The sequence below is a fragment of the Diplotaxodon limnothrissa genome, linkage group LG10 (genome assembly GCF_057381915.1).
Source record: "Diplotaxodon limnothrissa isolate DT_005_m linkage group LG10, D_limnothrissa_male_GT1.1, whole genome shotgun sequence".
In the NCBI taxonomy this organism is placed as follows: Eukaryota; Metazoa; Chordata; class Actinopteri; order Cichliformes; family Cichlidae; genus Diplotaxodon; species Diplotaxodon limnothrissa.
In genome coordinates, this window is record NC_140605.1 from 4,228,045 (window position 1) to 4,248,731 (window position 20,687).

Below are 20,687 nucleotides of genomic sequence, written 5' to 3' on the forward strand. Positions count from 1 at the left end.
GTTACAGCTGAAAGAGCAGTTTAAGAAAAAAGGAAAGAGAAAGAAGAAAAAAGCACTTTGACGCTTGTCTTGTGAACTCCTGCGCGCCCCGCTTATCCGTTCAGCGCCTGGCCTCGGACGCACCGACTTGTTGCCCCGGCTGAGCTCTGAGGGGGCCACGGCTGCTGCGTTGCGTGTCCGACCTACAAGTCAGCGAGAGGACTTAAAAGGCTGCTGTAAGGATGATGTCCTACATAAAGCAACCCCATTACACCATGAACGGGTTAAACGTGCCTGCCCCTGGGATGGATGTGCTTCATACAACCGTCGCTTATCCACGTAAGTTTGAACTTTTATAGGAAAAAACAAAAAATACGCATTTCTGTCCTCACAGTTTCTAGAATCACGTTTGTCAGAAGGGTGCGTAAAACGCGCAGGTTTCGATGCTTTAGCAAACGAAAACATTCTTTTCTGTTAGTGACCGATGCTGAATATAGTCTCTAATTATTACGCTGGACTGAATAAAATTGAATATTTCGGAAGAACTCTGTAGTAAGAGATATTTTGTCCGTCGGCCTTTAAACTTCCACATTATGCGGCTCTGTGGATAAATTTATACGTGAGATTTATTTTTTAATTAAATGGAAAACTATTAGTTCTGAATTCAGATGAACATAGATTGTTGTTGTTACCGTTTTGTTAACTTTTCTTAGCGGCTTCATTAACGCTCAGATTGGTATTTTATATATTAGAAATTCTAATATATAAAATATTTGTAATAATTCTTGTTCTTCTGCAAATACAACAAGGCAGTTGGCTCTATGCACCATGAAGGGTAGACTCACAGTACTTTTAATGGAAATCCTATTTTATGAAATAAAAAGTCGCCGTTTCTGCTTTTCAAAGTAAAGGGAACTCCTCTAACAACCTCTGACTATGATACTTCATTTTGAGACTTATTCTATTTATTTTTTGTCTTTTTCGTGGGGAAAACATATTAACAACTGGCATGGCATAATACTGAGATATTTCTATTAATACTTTTTAGTATTTGTTGTCATCCACGCACATAGCTGGAAAATAAAACTGTCCAAAGAATCACTTGAGCGCTTGTTGTGTTCTTTTTCTACAAAGATGATTCAAATCACTCACATAAAAACTCATAATTCATGCCGCCCCTCTGTTGATGTTAGCACGATAATCCCCTCTCTATGTCATTTCTTTCAGCCACTCCCAGGAAGCAGCGCAGGGAGCGCACCACCTTCACCCGCACACAGCTGGACATCCTGGAGGCGCTCTTCTCAAAGACCCGCTACCCAGACATCTTCATGAGGGAGGAGGTGGCCCTCAAGATCAACCTGCCTGAGTCACGTGTCCAGGTACTGGAGAAGTAGGCTACTGCCAAGATGGAGGCCACTGTGTTCAGGCCTTGTGCGTTCCTCATAGTGTGCTGTGTTATGAACTTCTGCATAGAAGTCTATGTCTATGCCTCTGTAACCCAAACCTCTGATTATTAATACGTTATGACATGTCTGCATGACTGGTAACATGTTGAATCTATTTTGTTTTGGTGACCTCAGGTTTGGTTTAAAAACCGCCGTGCCAAGTGCCGCCAGCAGCAGCAGCAGAGCAGTGGCCAGTCCAAGCCCCGGCCTCCCAAAAAGAAGGCCTCGCCAGCGCAGGAGCCTAGCGCTCCTGATCCCGTTCCTAACCCATCTGGCTCATTCAGCCCCTCCTCAGCCCATTCTGGCCCCAGCCTGGCCCCGAGCTCCAGCACCGGAAACACTGCCGTGTCCATTTGGAGCCCAGCCATCTCACCCCTGCCAGACCCCTTGGCCTCCTCCTCGGCGCCCTGCATGCAGCGGCCCTCACCTTACCCTATGAGCTATGGCCAGCCGTCAGCCTACACCCAGGGCTATGCTAGCACAACCTCCTACTTCACTGGCCTGGACTGCAGCGCCTATCTGTCCCCCATGCATTCACAGTTGTCAGGCACCGGAGGTGCTCTCAGCCCCATTGCTGTGCCCTCTATGGGGGGCTCCTTAAGCCAGTCCCCAGCATCTCTGTCTTCACAGGGCTACAGCACTGCCTCTTCCCTGGGCTTCACCTCTGTCGACTGCCTGGACTACAAGGACCAGCAGGCCTGGAAGCTGGGCTTCACCACAATGGATTGCCTGGATCACAAGGACCAAAACTCCTGGAAGTTCCAGGTTCTCTAGAAAGGGTGTCAACATGCCACGTGCATCAGTGAATCCCATGTAAGATAGGGCAAAGCAGTTCTCCCAGAGGACTTAACATTGATTTCTCAGTTTGTCATTTGTAAGATTTTCTGTAGGAAATGCATTTGATTTAAAAGGTTTGGAGATGAACAAATGAATGAGTGTCATCGATGCTGCCTGACTGCAAATCATGTCTGTTTTCTTCTTCGTGTTATCTTAAATAAGAGAACAAACGCCTTTAAACAGTTTGAAGGAAAAGACTGGAGAAACAACACAAGCTATCTCTTTCTCTCGCACACACACACACACACACACACACACACACACACACACACACACACACACACACACACACACACTTTGTGTTCCATTTGCATAGAGTGAAAGGAGAGCTTTTTGTCCTGGAGGAGCTCCTGTAGGTCCTCCTTCAGGGTTACGTTATTTTGAGCTATTTATTGTTATTAATATTATTATTTGAAGTTCCATTTGAATATCTAATTTGACTGCATTTAGATCTTTTTTAGCTTTCGTGTTAAGTATTACAGTGTTCACCTTTAGTGTCATCATCCTGATCTGTTTGATGGAGAAAAAAATAGATTTTCTGTTTTAAATGTGACACATTAAAGTGATCTATTCTTTACATGTTTGCACACTGATGATCTTTGGGATGAGTTCCAGTTTGAAAGTGTAGCTTTAGCGGATTTGGAAGTCACAGTTAGGGGTCAGTGTGAAGTGGACGTTGGATGTAAAGTGGCCATGTTGTAGCAGTGGGCTCTGGAGCCGCCATGTTTGTCATAAGGCCTGCATGGCTCTCACTGTTCCATCTTGGTTATTTTAGCTTATCTGATTCTGGGAGTGTTCCAATCCTCTTAGAATCCCTTCAGCAATGCCCTAAGTGAATTAGTTAGGATTATTGCCCTACCTCCCTCTGTCTGTCACCTACCTCAGCCTCTTCTTCCACTTCCATTCCCCTCTTTCTCCTGTTTCCCTCCATCTTTTCTGTCTATTCTCTCTCATCAGCTTTGCAGTATTACTTTATCCTCCACCTCTGGCTCTTAAAGCCTTTTCAGTTTAGCTGCATCTCTGTTGTCATGCACATCTCCCAAAAACAGCTGTCTCACTGACCACAGTGCAGTTTAATAAAGTGCTTTTTGCTTACAGTTGTTTCATTAATTGTGTTAGCTCACTATCAGCTGAGCGGTTCCACTTATTTCACCGCTCCTCTGACAGTCCCAACATGATTACTGCAACACCAACTTACTGCTGACATCACATAGGAGCAGTTTGTGTGTTGCAGTAGGTTTGGTCAAATGTTTTAAATAAATTCCACGTTTTTACCCAAAAATGGAACAGTTTGCCATTTAAGCTGAGTATCACAAAAACTGTTCATGTCAGCCACACTAGCATAAAAGGTTTGATGACACATTTCTGATGCCATTCTGATATTTACAGTAATAAGTAATACCAGTTTTTGTTGCCATGCAAATGGTCTGATCACAGCCCTTGACTATGAAAATGTAGCGCAGCGAGAGTAGTGAGCGGGTAGCAACGGACATTTCAAAGCATTTTTCTGCACTCGACACTGACCTAATCCCACTCTGTGCTCTGCTTAATCCCTCTGCCCTCCCTCTCTGTGGTGCAATTGGTTAATCCCTGCATCTGTATGCCCTGATTGGTTAACCTCTCTTAGATGGAGCAGTGCACTTGTAATCTCCCCCCTCAGCACAGAGTGTTTCAGACAGACATTTGCGCTGTAATCCCACAGAGGAGCAGATGTGATGGGGGATGGACGGCACTGAGCAGACCTTGAGGAAGGTGAATACGGGAAAGCTAAAACACCACAGACAGACTGCGAAGGAAAGCTTCAGGCTCTGAAGAAGAAAGAAACCTAATCAAGAAGTTCAAGTGTTATTACAAGTAAACGTTACAGGTTAAAAACATAACAGAAACTAAATGTTAAATATCTAGAGCCTAGAGGTCAGCCGAATGTACCTTCATTTCCAGTTGGTGCGCGGACTAAACTAGGCTTAACTCGGTTGTTTTAATAGAGTGGAGAAAATACAACACAGCTAAAAGTAAAAAACAAAAATAAAGATGATGATTATTAATATCATTATTATTTTATATCCGACGTTTTTTAACTTCAAAACAGAGGTCAGATTAAAAAACATCTCCATGGTTTTATCAGGTGTCTTTAGTCCATGAACCAAGCTCACTGTGGGCAGAGGTGATATAAGAAACTCTACTCATAACCAACACATCAGATTTGTTTTCAGGGAAGTTTATAAAATGTTGGCATCACTCAAGAATTTAAGATAATCGATGTTGCTTTTGGATAGCAGTGAGGACTCTAACGGTGTCATTTCCATAGCATTGGTGGGGAACACTATCAAAGATCACATTTTTCCTGGCCAAAATATATTTCAAATATATGGTAAATATATGTTGTATTTGTGATGCTCAAAAATATATATTTTTGAAATTGAAAATATATTTTTTTCAAACCAAAATGCATTTCAAAAGATATTTCAGAGTGAAGAAAACACATTTCCAACCTTACAGTAAAATGTATATCAAAGTATCCTTTATTGAAAATGTATTTAGTGCAATAATGATGATGATAATAATAATAATAATACTAAAAGTAACAACATGTTTTATGTTCATCTGCAAAAAACAGTTGGATTAAAAAAAAACAGAATCAAAGGTTTAGCAAGAATTAGGTTGTTTATTCATTTGCTTACAGTATTTCACATTACACAATATCTCACTATAATGTAGCGTTCACTTGACTTTGAAATTATCTCTCAGTGATACAGTAAACAAGATACAACAACTGCTATGTACGCTTTAGTTTGTGACAATATATACAACATAGTACTTAAAGGAACACACTCCACTTTATTTTGGAAATAGGCTCATTCTCCATCTCCCTCAGAGTTAAAAATGCAGCGTCTTCTTTCTAGATCCGTACGTTAATAGGGCTCTGGAGCGTGATCTTACTGGATGGGCGTAGCCAGGATTTTTGGTTGAGGCGCCATATTAGCAGGCCAAACAAATGCTTGCTGTGTGGTCGGTTGTAATGTTAGATTGCACTACCGGCAAGGGAATAAGCTTGAAAACAGGCTCTCTTTTCATTGTTTCCTCACCTGGAAGCATCATGAGGGAGCTTATGTGTTGGATGTTACCAAAAGAAGGCGTCTAGCCTGGATAGCAGCTGTGAGACGAGCTGATATTCAGATCTCTACCAGCCACAGATATCTGTTGGTGTGTTTCAGTAGTTTCATTCTGGTAAGTTCTAAATAAGTTCATATTACTCTTTTTATTTTCAATGCGCTCTGAGGTCATAGCAAATTAGAACAAACATGCAGAACTACCTTTATTTCTAAAGTTGCTAATTATTTGGCATTATTGCAGGCAAACCAGCCTATGAAATGAATGAAACAAATCCTGACTGGGTTCCAACACTACACATGGGGCACTACGAAATCTTTGTACATGCTACATACCATGCTACATACATACTACATGCTACATACCACCATGCCAATCAGATTACTTCTTCCATGTGAGGGTGAAAAGGTGACCCTCCTGGATAAGATGGCAAAGGTTTGCTGCGTTTTGGTGAACATGTGCCCCAGTGTGTTAGTAAAACCAGGGAAAATGCTCTTGTTAAATACTCTTAAAAGTCTTGTGCTGTTTATGCAGTGATACATTTTCAAAAGAGACAGTAAATTACAGAATTACAGAAATTGGGTGATATTATATAAATGCTGTCATGATTTTATGTAAACATTTTGTCATTTGTAAACTATACATGACATTGACTCTACATTGTAACTGATGTGATGTTCTATAAAGTGGTTTTAATTAAAAATAGGTAAACATTTGTTTGTTTCTTTATTCAACTTTTGAACAGTGGTAATTAGTAAGTACATAATCAGTAAATGCAAATTATTTACAGGCCCCCCTAAATTAAAACATTATGGGCTATTCAGAACAGAACTATGCTTGGAAAAATATTTTTCCCATCAGTTGATCCAACTCCTCCACAGTAGCAGGTGGAATTTTTCTGTTTTGAGGACGGCTTCTTTTACCTGTCACTACAGATGGTCTGTTTATGTTTTGATTGAGAGCCTTTTTTTGGGCAGCTGAAGAGGAGAAGTCTATCTTATGGCCAACCTCTGGCTGTATCTTGGTCATATTACCCAGCAAAATCAAGTATGCAGGTTCATCTGTAACAGTCCTTGTGCTACAGATCCACACTGTTGCTTCTACTTTAAACAGAAGAGCAGAGACATGGGTGCAGGTCTCCGCGACTCCGGCCATACAGCTGCAGTGGGCGGCTTCAACCTTCCCTGTGATGCTCACAATGACCCATGGCTGCAATGCTGGTTGATTCAGTCTTTGAGAGTGCAGTACCTGAAACACACACAGGCAAAGTTCAAGACACGAACTTTAATAAGCCAATAAGCCGACACAAATGTGTTGTGTCTACGTTCAAATACATTAATCATAAAGGTAACAAATAAAGTGTTTTTATGTATCCATATATAGAAAGCTGCATGTTATATTTTAAATCTGCATGTTTCTTTTTAGAAACCTATCAGCAAAAAACTTAAGTATGTAATGCAAGGATGTAATCACTTTCAAGAGTGAGAAAGCATAAAGTTCGACTTTAAGTGACAATTGTGGACACTTAATATGATAAGGCGATTCTGCAGGTCATTAATCAATGTATAAAACTAAAATAAAATGTGTCACTAAAATGTATTTAGTGACACAGCACACAAACACGGAAGCAAGATGTGTAATTGGGATTATTTATAATAAATATGAATTAATTAGTGTAATTTCATTAACCATAGAGAATAACTAAATCCTTCAGGACAATGTCACATCAGTGCACTGAACTCACTATGGCATCCATCTAACAGAGCTTCCACATGTTCTCACTGTAATTTCCCCTCATGAATGAATTTATGCTGCACTAATCTGAATGTTCGGAGGGAAATCAAACGCATTTTACTCGTAGTACTCAAGCTGACTTCACTTGGTTTGAATGACGGCGTACTCACAATTGCACCCAGTCCTTGGTGAATTGGATGTGCGCCTCCAGAGATTTATGACGGCGAAACTGGTGCGCCGTGTATGCGCTGACTTTACAGACAAGGTACGAGAACAGATCATGCTAAGTCAACAGCGGTTTGGTCTTCAGGGTTTCTACTAGCGGACGAACTCTCCTTTCCAGCACCCTGGCATAGACTTTCCCAGGGAGGCTGAGGAGTGTGATCCCCCTTTAGTTGGAACACACCCTCCGGTCCCCCTTCTTAAAGATGGGGACCACCTCCCCGGTCTGCCAGTGCACAGTGATTTTAAAAATAAAGATAAAATGAAAAGTAATTAATAAAAAGTAAATATTTAAACATTCCTACAAATGTGCAATGAACGTGTAAAAATTCTGTTTAGTAGTTGTTGCTGTTTCTTTCTTTCTTTCTTTTTCTTTTTTCTTTTTGAAAAATAACGACGTCTCTGAGGCGCGAATTACTACGTGAAAAATGGCGTCATCTTGTGGCCCCTTTCTGTCACTATAATTCATTCAAGGCTTTGTGGGAAATGCTTCTCCTGTAAAAGTTTCAGTCACCGGCGACATTTTTTCATCAGCAGAACGTTGACCGTCATCACAATGAACCAAATTCGATGACGTCACAAAAGTCAGCTCAAAGCACAACCAATCAAAATCTTGACTTTGATCTGAAAATCCTTAAATAGCCGTTAGTTCGCAGTGTTCCTCACAGCAATCAGTTGCGATTAGTTCACATTTGCTTCGTGTTTTTAAACAGTTTCCTAAAGAGATTTAAACTCTTTTTCAAGGATATTTTAAAAGTTCTGTACCAATCAGCTAAAGTTTGACAGCTGTACCGACCAGTTTCCTCCAGTCTATTAAAGCAGACTGTTTTCAAAAAATGGATAGAGGAGACGGCTCACAAAACCATGACGATGGTGAACAAAACCATGTTGGTGTAGGACTAGCAGTCAATGAGCTGCTTTTGGCACTGCTGCAACAGGGAAATCTTAGAGCAGTTGACAGGATGTTCCCCTGGATTGAAATCAATCAGTTGCGTGGTTTAGTTGATAATCAACTGCCACAACAAGAGGAGGCAGTTGATGTTCCGGTAGGAGGCATCGAAATAAATCCTCCCCAGGAAATAGCAGGACCCTGGGAAAATTTTAGAGCAGAGATGGGAGTAGGCGATGGCATTGAAAGAAATCCACCCCAGGAAATAGAAGGACCCTTGGTCATTAATGGAGCAGAGATGGGAGTAGGAGATAACATAGAAAGAAATCCACCCCAACAGATAGAACGACCATTGGTCATTAATAGAGCAGAGATGGGAGCAGGAGATTACACAGAAAGAAATCCACCTCTAGAAATAGAACAACCCGTGTACAATAATGTAGCAGAAGAAGATCCAATTATTGATGAAATCAGGTGGTGGGAAGATGAGGGATCTGAGAGCGACACTGAAAGTGTTCCTGATAGTGACACAGATGACGATGGAGACAATGGCCAGGATGCTCCTGTGCTATTGCCCCCCAACCCAGTACCAGGCGGTTCGAGGAGGAGACCAAGGGAGGAGGAGGATGAAGAAGAAGAAGATGGGAGAGCTAGGAAAATGTCTAAACACTGAATTTTGAGCTGAGCTGGACAGTCAGTGTTGCACCCATCTTCCAAAGCTACATGTGTCCTACATCACTCTACGGCCTAGAGCGTCCTGGTGCCACGTGCACTTATGGACACTCTTATGTTCGAACAGGGTTGCTGCTGCTGGTTTGGTCAATATTGTTTGGAGAGAGATCAAACTAACAGCTTTAGAATCAGTGCAAAAAAGACGTAAACACAAAGCGCGGACCCGCCGAAACATCAGAATCAGCGAGCTGTCAGCTTTCAGCCCCGACCGTGTCCGTGCGGTCGGGTGAGAAAGGCCACATCTCACTGATTCTGATCTGCGGGTCGCGCTTTGTGTTTACGTCTTTGTGCAGAAGCCGTGTACCTGCTCTCATTTACTGTTTTAAATGTTTGGTGGTTGTCAAAATTTTGTGACGTTTCACCTGAGATTCTGGAATTTTGGGCAAAATACATTTATATAAAAAAATCGATTCAGGATTTTAATGAATCAATGTCACGTTATCCAATCCAGAATCGATTTTAATCGATGAATCGATTATTAAAACCCACCCCTACTTCCTATCACCATTGTGCTAACGTAATTATACAATAGCATTTACAACACCACCATCTTCAAATAGAAAAACACATTATGGAATGCTATCAGTTGTGTATTGGCCTCCCCAAACCCTGGACCTCAACATTAGTGAATAGTGGGATCATCTTGACAGAGAAGGGAAGGAAAGGCAGCCAACATCCAAAGAAGAGCTTTGAATGCATGTCTTTATCCTGTCTTCCTTCTCACCCCAACCGGTCGCAGCAGATGACCGCCCCTCCCTGAGCCTGGTTCTGCCGGAGGTTTCTTCCTGTTAAAAGGGAGTTTTTCCTTCCCACTGTTGCCAAAGTGCTTGCTCATAGGGGGTCATATTGTTGATTGTTGGGTTTTTCTCTGTATCTATTGTTGTACGATCTACTGTACAATATAAAGCTCTGTGAGGCGACTGTTGTTGTGATTTGGTGCAATATAAATAAAATTGAATTGAATTGAATTGAATTGAATTGAATTGAATTGAATTGAATTGAATTGAATTGAATGTCCTTCAAGAAGCCTGGAGAACTTTTCCTGAAGACTACTTTCGCTATAATAAAAAAAAGGAAAAATTAAAGCAAAGGTAATGACTAGTTTGGGTGTTGTAGTCCTTTAATAATCAAGGAAAAGTAGTAAATCCACAATTTAAAAAAAAATTCTTTTATTATAAATAATCCTGGTGTGGATTAGTTACTTACACATCAAACCAATGTTTTACAGGCAGAACATTGCTCATCTGAGTTTTGACCCAGAGTGAAATTCACACAAGTTCAGCTTTCATTACCTGATCAGTGCGCCACTGAAGCAGACCCACTCTGCTCTGTCTTTGAAGATTCACCATGAGAAATTGGCATTCCTTGCTCTAACTGTCCACAATATGAAAGTCACAGGAAAAACCGACATGTCTTTTTTTTATGTTTGTTTGTTTGTTTTAACCCACTATGGTGCCACTTAAAATCCCTGTGTTTGAACAGTACACTTCAATTCTGCTTTAACAGCAATCCTTGATGTGCAGGGAAACATCAGGGTTAGCAAACTCACAACGCGAGTCTTCTTTCTCTGGGCCACATGTGTAATATTTATGTTTTTGTCCATCGAGCCACTCCATAGAGCTTCACTGCAAGTCATGTTTAATTGCAGCAGAGAATAAACACCAGCCTTCAGACCAGCTGCAAAACAGAAAAATAAACACGTGGACAAAATGCATAAATTTGCTGTAATGTAAGTTAATAAAGTAAGTTACATACCGCAAAAGCCAATAGCTCCTCCAGTCACACAACCACTGTACACAGCGTTCTTCCAGTCAGATATGCCTCTGTGCTGTAAGTGAAAATCAGGTACAAAAAAAGACAGTTATTACAAAACACTTTCAGTTATCACACAGAAAGTGTTTTGTTTTTCATCTGCATGGCAGGAGGTAGTAATGGCAGATAATCAATTAATCATTAATCAGCATATATCTGTAAAAGTATTCTCATATAAATTACCATCACTTTGTTCGGTACTTCTAACGATTTGTTAACCTATCCTTTAACCACTTCTGCAAACAGCCTGTGCCTGACTTTATCATAATACATTACATGGTGACAATTGAACAAAGCATATACAGTGGGGCAAAAAAGTATTTAGTCAGCCACCGATTGTGCAAGTTCCCCCACCTAAAATGATGACAGAGGTCAGTAATTTGCACCAGAGGTACACTTCAACTGTGAGAGACAGAATGTGAAAAAAAAATCCATGAATCCACATGGTAGGATTTGTAAAGAATTGATTCGTAAATCAGGGTGGAAAATAAGTATTTGGTCACCTCAAACAAGGAAAATCTCTGGCTCTCACTGGCCCCACTGTAATTACAAAAACAGGTAGCAGTGGGAATGTGAGCATGATTTTGGAAGAAATCATAGAATTCTAGGAAAAAAGGATGGAAAAATGTTAGCAGCTGTTTCTGTCTTCATTCCAGCTGTGTCCATTTGTTGGTGACAAATGTTGCTGGATAGTGATGTGGACATAAGCATACCTAACTGAGTGTGTGAGGCAACATTTCCAGCAGTGCTTGCAGTTGTAAAAATACTATATGCAATGCTAGATGAATATTATAACTGTTACTGTTTTAGGAGCAATAGATTATTATTTTTACTCCTGTTTTTTGTTTCCTGATTAAAACTAAATAAAGAAAATGTTGGACTTTGATTTGTGGGGAATATATTGTAGTGTTATGGCTAAATATCTATTTTAACGTCCATCCCCCTTAAAAAAATAAGCAAAATGCTCTCATTTTGTCTGTCTATGCTTTGAGAACTGCAATAGTCCTGTATTCCTAGAAATATGAGTATAATATTTTAACTAGGGGCAGCACGCCCATACGGTAAAAGAACTGGCTGAGTAGCAGCATATCACTGAAAATAAAAGCGAACCGAGCCCTGAGGAACGCCACAAAAAACATAGACAACACGGACGCAAGTGTTATCTCTGTCTGCAGTAAAGGTAGCCATTAGCTTACCCAGGGATCTTTTAATTCAAACCCAGGTTTCGAGATGATCCAGAGAGTGTATTGCTCAACGTTTGCGACAGAGTTGCTCAGTTTTAGTGCTTTTAAATGTGCTTTCTCTGTTAAAGCATAATAATGATACTCATAAAATACATTAAGTAAAATGAAACTGAAATCTCTTTCTCCAGTACCTTAGATTTCTTAGATAACCTTTTCAGTAACTGAGGATCTAGTTTTTCTGCATCTATAGATTAGTTTAATTTACTATCATTTACTATATTCTACTATAATAGATTAATTTACTATAATAAACAAATCATTTTATGTTCAGTAATTTTTTTATATTATCATATTCTGAGAAGAAACTTAGTAGAATAAAAATATAATGAAATATGAAGTAGATGAGAATATTTTATTCCAAATACACCAGATATGGGTGGGAAGGAAATAGTAAATGGTCAGGATATAAAGTAGAAACATGTGTCGGGAAGCGTGGATTGCATTCCCTCTGTATACATGTAGATTTTCTCCAGTGGAGATTCAAAGAATGAATGTTTACAGCTTCATGCTGACAACAGAGGGACCTGCAGGCGATTCTGCAGGTCATTAATCAATGTATAAAACTAAAATAAAATGTGTCACTAAAATGTATTTAGTGACACAGCACACAAACACGGAAGCAAGATGTGTAATTAGGATTATTTATAATAAATATGAATTAATTAGTGTAATTTCATTAACCATAGAGAATAACTAAATCCTTCAGGACAATGTCACATCAGTGCACTGAACTCACTATGGCATCCATCTAACAGAGCTTCCACATGTTCTCACTGTAATTTCCCCTCATGAATGAATTTATGCTGCACTAATCTGAATGTTCGGAGGGAAATCAAACGCATTTTACTCGTAGTACTCAAGCTGACTTCACTTGGTTTGAATGACGGCGTACTCACAATTGCACCCAGTCCTTGGTGAATTGGATGTGCGCCTCCAGAGATTTATGACGGCGAAACTGGTGCGCCGTGTATGCGCTGACTTTACAGACAAGGTACGAGAACAGATCATGCTAAGTCAACAGCGGTTTGGTCTTCAGGGTTTCTACTAGCGGACGAACTCTCCTTTCCAGCACCCTGGCATAGACTTTCCCAGGGAGGCTGAGGAGTGTGATCCCCCTTTAGTTGGAACACACCCTCCGGTCCCCCTTCTTAAAGATGGGGACCACCTCCCCGGTCTGCCAGTGCACAGTGATTTTAAAAATAAAGATAAAATGAAAAGTAATTAATAAAAAGTAAATATTTAAACATTCCTACAAATGTGCAATGAACGTGTAAAAATTCTGTTTAGTAGTTGTTGCTGTTTCTTTCTTTCTTTCTTTTTCTTTTTTCTTTTTGAAAAATAACGACGTCTCTGAGGCGCGAATTACTACGTGAAAAATGGCGTCATCTTGTGGCCCCTTTCTGTCACTATAATTCATTCAAGGCTTTGTGGGAAATGCTTCTCCTGTAAAAGTTTCAGTCACCGGCGACATTTTTTCATCAGCAGAACGTTGACCGTCATCACAATGAACCAAATTCGATGACGTCACAAAAGTCAGCTCAAAGCACAACCAATCAAAATCTTGACTTTGATCTGAAAATCCTTAAATAGCCGTTAGTTCGCAGTGTTCCTCACAGCAATCAGTTGCGATTAGTTCACATTTGCTTCGTGTTTTTAAACAGTTTCCTAAAGAGATTTAAACTCTTTTTCAAGGATATTTTAAAAGTTCTGTACCAATCAGCTAAAGTTTGACAGCTGTACCGACCAGTTTCCTCCAGTCTATTAAAGCAGACTGTTTTCAAAAAATGGATAGAGGAGACGGCTCACAAAACCATGACGATGGTGAACAAAACCATGTTGGTGTAGGACTAGCAGTCAATGAGCTGCTTTTGGCACTGCTGCAACAGGGAAATCTTAGAGCAGTTGACAGGATGTTCCCCTGGATTGAAATCAATCAGTTGCGTGGTTTAGTTGATAATCAACTGCCACAACAAGAGGAGGCAGTTGATGTTCCGGTAGGAGGCATCGAAATAAATCCTCCCCAGGAAATAGCAGGACCCTGGGAAAATTTTAGAGCAGAGATGGGAGTAGGCGATGGCATTGAAAGAAATCCACCCCAGGAAATAGAAGGACCCTTGGTCATTAATGGAGCAGAGATGGGAGTAGGAGATAACATAGAAAGAAATCCACCCCAACAGATAGAACGACCATTGGTCATTAATAGAGCAGAGATGGGAGCAGGAGATTACACAGAAAGAAATCCACCTCTAGAAATAGAACAACCCGTGTACAATAATGTAGCAGAAGAAGATCCAATTATTGATGAAATCAGGTGGTGGGAAGATGAGGGATCTGAGAGCGACACTGAAAGTGTTCCTGATAGTGACACAGATGACGATGGAGACAATGGCCAGGATGCTCCTGTGCTATTGCCCCCCAACCCAGTACCAGGCGGTTCGAGGAGGAGACCAAGGGAGGAGGAGGATGAAGAAGAAGAAGATGGGAGAGCTAGGAAAATGTCTAAACACTGAATTTTGAGCTGAGCTGGACAGTCAGTGTTGCACCCATCTTCCAAAGCTACATGTGTCCTACATCACTCTACGGCCTAGAGCGTCCTGGTGCCACGTGCACTTATGGACACTCTTATGTTCGAACAGGGTTGCTGCTGCTGGTTTGGTCAATATTGTTTGGAGAGAGATCAAACTAACAGCTTTAGAATCAGTGCAAAAAAGACGTAAACACAAAGCGCGGACCCGCCGAAACATCAGAATCAGCGAGCTGTCAGCTTTCAGCCCCGACCGTGTCCGTGCGGTCGGGTGAGAAAGGCCACATCTCACTGATTCTGATCTGCGGGTCGCGCTTTGTGTTTACGTCTTTGTGCAGAAGCCGTGTACCTGCTCTCATTTACTGTTTTAAATGTTTGGTGGTCGTCAAAATTTTGTGACGTTTCACCTGAGATTCTGGAATTTTGGGCAAAATACATTTATATAAAAAAATCGATTCAGGATTTTAATGAATCAATGTCACGTTATCCAATCCAGAATCGATTTTAATCGATGAATCGATTATTAAAACCCACCCCTACTTCCTATCACCATTGTGCTAACGTAATTATACAATAGCATTTACAACACCACCATCTTCAAATAGAAAAACACATTATGGAATGCTATCAGTTGTGTATTGGCCTCCCCAAACCCTGGACCTCAACATTAGTGAATAGTGGGATCATCTTGACAGAGAAGGGAAGGAAAGGCAGCCAACATCCAAAGAAGAGCTTTGAATGCATGTCTTTATCCTGTCTTCCTTCTCACCCCAACCGGTCGCAGCAGATGACCGCCCCTCCCTGAGCCTGGTTCTGCCGGAGGTTTCTTCCTGTTAAAAGGGAGTTTTTCCTTCCCACTGTTGCCAAAGTGCTTGCTCATAGGGGGTCATATTGTTGATTGTTGGGTTTTTCTCTGTATCTATTATTGTACGATCTACTGTACAATATAAAGCTCTGTGAGGCGACTGTTGTTGTGATTTGGTGCAATATAAATAAAATTGAATTGAATTGAATTGAATTGAATTGAATTGAATGTCCTTCAAGAAGCCTGGAGAACTTTTCCTGAAGACTACTTTCGCTATAATAAAAAAAAGCAAAAATTAAAGCAAAGGTAATGACTAGTTTGGGTGTTGTAGTCCTTTAATAATCAAGGAAAAGTAGTAAATCCACAATTTTAAAAAAAATTCTTTTATTATAAATAATCCTGGTGTGGATTAGTTACTTACACATCAAACCAATGTTTTACAGGCAGAACATTGCTCATCTGAGTTTTGACCCAGAGTGAAATTCACACAAGTTCAGCTTTCATTACCTGATCAGTGCGCCACTGAAGCAGACCCACTCTGCTCTGTCTTTGAAGATTCACCATGAGAAATTGGCATTCCTTGCTCTAACTGTCCACAATATGAAAGTCACAGGAAAAACCGACATGCCTTTTTTTTATGTTTGTTTGTTTGTTTTAACCCACTATGGTGCCACTTAAAATCCCTGTGTTTGAACAGTACACTTCAATTCTGCTTTAACAGCAATCCTTGATGTGCAGGGAAACATCAGGGTTAGCAAACTCACAACGCGAGTCTTCTTTCTCTGGGCCACATGTGTAATATTTATGTTTTTGTCCATCGAGCCACTCCATAGAGCTTCACTGCAAGTCATGATTAATTGCAGCAGAGAATAAACACCAGCCTTCAGACCAGCTGCAAAACAGAAAAATAAACACGTGGACAAAATGCATAAATTTGCTGTAATGTAAGTTAATAAAGTAAGTTACATACCGCAAAAGCCAATAGCTCCTCCAGTCACACAACCACTGTACACAGCGTTCTTCCAGTCAGATATGCCTCTGTGCTGTAAGTGAAAATCAGGTACAAAAAAAGACAGTTATTACAAAACACTTTCAGTTATCACACAGAAAGTGTTTTGTTTTTCATCTGCATGGCAGATAATCAATTAATCATTAATCAGCATATATCTGTAAAAGTATTCTCATATAAATTACCATCACTTTGTTCGGTACTTCTAACGATTTGTTAACCTATCCTTTAACCACTTCTGCAAACAGCCTGTGCCTGACTTTATCATAATACATTACATGGTGACAATTGAACAAAGCATATACAGTGGGGCAAAAAAGTATTTAGTCAGCCACCGATTGTGCAAGTTCCCCCACCTAAAATGATGACAGAGGTCAGTAATTTGCACCAGAGGTACACTTCAACTGTGAGAGACAGAATGTGAAAAAAAAATCCATGAATCCACATGGTAGGATTTGTAAAGAATTTATTCGTAAATCAGGGTGGAAAATAAGTATTTGGTCAATAACAAAAATACAACTCAATACTTTGTAACATAACCTTTGTTGGCAATAACAGAGGTCAAACGTTTACTATAGGTCTTTACCAGGTTTGCACACACAGTAGCTGGTATTTTGGCCCATTCCTCCATGCAGATCTTCTCGAGAGCAGTGATGTTTTGGGGCTGTCGCCGAGCAACACGGACTTTCAACTCCCGCCACAGATTTTCTATGGGGTTGAGGTCTGGAGACTGGCTAGGCCACTCCAGGACTTTCAAATGCTTCTTACGGAGCCACTCCTTTGTTGCCCGGGCGGTGTGTTTTGGATCATTGTCATGTTGGAAGACCCAGCCTCGTTTCATCTTCAAAGTTCTCACTGATGGAAGGAGGTTTTGGCTCAAAATCTCACGATACATGGCCCCATTCATTCTGTCCTTAACACGGATCAGTCGTCCTGTCCCCTTGGCAGAAAAACAGCCCCATAGCATGATGTTTCCACCCCCATGCTTCACAGTAGGTATGGTGTTCTTGGGATGCAACTCAGTATTCTTCTTCCTCCAAACACGACGAGTTGAGTTTATACCAAAAAGTTCTACTTTGGTTTCATCTGACCACATGACATTCTCCCAATCCTCTGCTGTATCATCCATGTGCTCTCTGGCAAACTTCAGACGGGCCTGGACATGCACTGGCTTCAGCAGCGGAACACGTCTGGCACTGCGGGATTTGATTCCCTGCCGTTGTAGTGTGTTACTGATGGTGACCTTTGTTACTTTGGTCCCAGCTCTCTGCAGGTCATTCACCAGGTCCCCCCGTGTGGTTCTGGGATCTTTGCTCACCGTTCTCATGATCATTTTGACCCCACGGGATGAGATCTTGCGTGGAGCCCCAGATCGAGGGAGATTATCAGTGGTCTTGTATGTCTTCCATTTTCTGATGATTGCTCCCACAGTTGATTTTTTCACACCAAGCTGCTTGCCTATTGTAGATTCACTCTTCCCAGTCTGGTGCAGGTCTACAATACTTTTCCTGGTGTCCTTCGAAAGCTCTTTGGTCTTGGCCATGGCGGAGTTTGGAGTCTGACTGTTTGAGGCTGTGGACAGGTGTCTTTTATACAGATGATGAGTTCAAACAGGTGCCATTCATACAGGTAACGAGTGGGGGACAGAAAAGCTTCTTACAGAAGACGTTACAGGTCTGTGAGAGCCAGAGATTTTCCTTGTTTGAGGTGACCAAATACTTATTTTCCACCCTGATTTACGAATAAATTGAAGTGTACCTCTGGTGCAAATTACTGACCTCTGTCATCATTTTAGGTGGGGGAACTTGCACAATCGGTGGCTGACTAAATACTTTTTTGCCCCACTGTAATTACAAAAACAGGTAGCAGTGGGAATGTGAGCATGATTTTGGAAGAAATCATAGAATTCTAGGAAAAAAGGATGGAAAAATGTTAGCAGCTGTTTCTGTCTTCATTCCAGCTGTGTCCATTTGTTGGTGACAAATGTTGCTGGATAGTGATGTGGACATAAGCATACCTAACTGAGTGTGTGAGGCAACATTTCCAGCAGTGCTTGCAGTTGTAAAAATACTATATGCAATGCTAGATGAATATTATAACTGTTACTGTTTTAGGAGCAATAGATTATTATTTTTACTCCTGTTTTTTGTTTCCTGATTAAAACTAAATAAAGAAAATGTTGGACTTTGATTTGTGGGGAATATATTGTAGTGTTATGGCTAAATATCTATTTTAACGTCCATCCCCCTTAAAAAAATAAGCAAAATGCTCTCATTTTGTCTGTCTATGCTTTAAGAACTGCAATAGTCCTGTATTCCTAGAAATATGAGTATAATATTTTAACTAGGGGCAGCACGCCCATACGGTAAAAGAACTGGCTGAGTAGCAGCATATCACTGAAAATAAAAGCGAACCGAGCCCTGAGGAACGCCACAAAAAACATAGACAACACGGACGCAAGTGTTATCTCTGTCTGCAGAAAAGGTAGCCATTAGCTTACCCAGGGATCTTTTAATTCAAACCCAGTGTAGTGGCAATTCCTTTACTTTTGTATGATCAAACGTCCCACAACTTAAAGTCCACAAGCCACTGCTGCACTGAGGTAATATTTCGTACGCAGGCAAAAGAAGTCCATTGTCCAAACCTTTTAGTTGAGAGTTTTGATTTTGGTTTATTTATCCATTTGGCAAGCAATAACAAGATCCTTCCTACTGCTTCTCCTGCTCTGGTAAAAAAAACCCATAGGCCCACCCCAATGCATGCTGGTCCTATACCAGTCTCTTTATTTATAGAAACAAAATGGCCCTACAGCTCTTACTGACTAATTTAACAAAATAACAACAAACAAACAAATCATTTAAAACAAAATATTAACCGACAAATAAACCCCAAAATATAAATAAACTAACAAACTTTAACTAATTTCAAAATAATAAAAAATAAAGAACAAATAGCTCCAACACTCCGGCCCCTAATTGTGCATACTATCACAATTACTTTAAAGTCCCAAAAGGAGGAGCTATTCCCTTAAACAAATCCTTAATTTTCATTGATGATTTTCTTCACGATGAGGCTTCCAGTAGCAAAATAAGTTTTGTCACTGGCCTTTCCAAAACACTGGTCCTTGTTAGTCTCACAGAACGCACCAAGCCTTTTGCATCCTGGTTTACATTTAAGACTTTCGCCATCATCCATGATCCTCTTGGAGCTGTAGCGTCTGCAATTAAAACAACATCTCCAGGTATAAGACATCTTTTAGTCCTCATCCATTTTTGTCTTTCTTGCATCAAAGGTAGGTACTCAGAAAGCCATCTCTTCCAGAACAACTCTGCCATGTACTGTACCTGTTTCCACCTTTTCCTGACATGCAAATCACTTGGATGAAACAGTCCTGGTGGAAAAACTGGTTTATTTTTCAGCAACAACAAGTGATTGGGTGTCAGTGCTTCAAGATCATTTGAGTCATCTGAAACTTTAGTAATGGGTCTGTCGTTCATTATAGCTTCAACCTCACAGAAGACTGTGTGGAGTCCTTCATCATCCAGAACTTGCTCCTTAAGAACTGAGGCTAAAATATTCTTTACTGAACGAATGAGACGCTCCCACACACCGCCTTGGTGAGAAGCTGCTGGGATGTTGAAGTTCCATTTCATGCCATCCTGAACAAAAGCCTTTTGAATTTTGGCATGGTCTAGCTCAGTCAAACTTTCTTTCAACTCTCGATTCGCCCCAACAAAATTTGTAGCATTATCAGATCTGATGGTCGAAACTGGGCCTCGTCTACAGATGAACCTCCTCACAGCATTTATACAAGAGTCTGTATCAAGTGTACATGCAATCTCCAGATGTACTGCACGACTGGTGAAACAAGTAAAAAGAACTCCATACCTTTTAAGGAGACTTCGTCCTCTTTTAACACTTATAGGTCCAAAATAGTCCACTCCAACATTTGTGAATGGGGCTATGTCTGGCAGGACTCTCTCTTCAGGCAGATCCGCCATCTTTTGTTCAACAAACTTTCCTCTGTTGCGTCTACACGTGACACAACGAGAGATGATTTTCCTGGCAGCAGAATTTGCATTTAGTATCCAGTAATTTTGTCTTAGTTTTGACAGCATGTGTGCTCTTCCTGCATGTCCCAACCTTTGATGGATATGGCGTAAAATCAGTGTTGACACATGCATATCTTTTGTCAAAATTACAGGATGCTTTAATTCCATAGGCATGGCTGCTTTATTCAATCGGCCACCCACTCTGAGGATTCCTGCATCCAACACTGGATCAAGTTTATAGAGACAATTTCCCTTAGAGACTCCTTTGAGGCCATTGCGGATTAAAGCCATT

The 20,687-nt window shown here is 40.7% G+C and overlaps 1 protein-coding gene across 1 annotated transcript; it reads left to right on the plus strand.

The window, feature by feature from the left end:
- Positions 1 to 221: 221 nt before the first annotated feature.
- Positions 222 to 2,198, plus strand: crx (cone-rod homeobox). The gene is made up of 3 exons (XM_085363346.1): positions 222 to 318; positions 1,207 to 1,358; positions 1,560 to 2,198. The coding sequence occupies exons 1-3, from the start codon at positions 222 to 224 to the stop codon at positions 2,196 to 2,198; spliced, it is 888 nt and encodes a 295-aa protein (XP_085219472.1).
- The last annotated feature ends 18,489 nt before the right edge of the window (positions 2,199 to 20,687 follow it).

What these genes read in the sequence shown, in the direction of transcription:
- crx (XM_085363346.1), top strand. Translation starts at nt 222, where the DNA reads ATGATGTCCTACATAAAGCAACCCCATTACACCATGAACGGGTTAAAC. An exon ending in TACAACCGTCGCTTATCCAC is followed by an intron (nt 319 to 1,206) that starts GTAAGTTTGAAC and finishes CATTTCTTTCAG; the next exon opens with CCACTCCCAGGAAGCAGCGC. An exon ending in TGCCTGAGTCACGTGTCCAG is followed by an intron (nt 1,359 to 1,559) that starts GTACTGGAGAAG and finishes TGGTGACCTCAG; the next exon opens with GTTTGGTTTAAAAACCGCCG.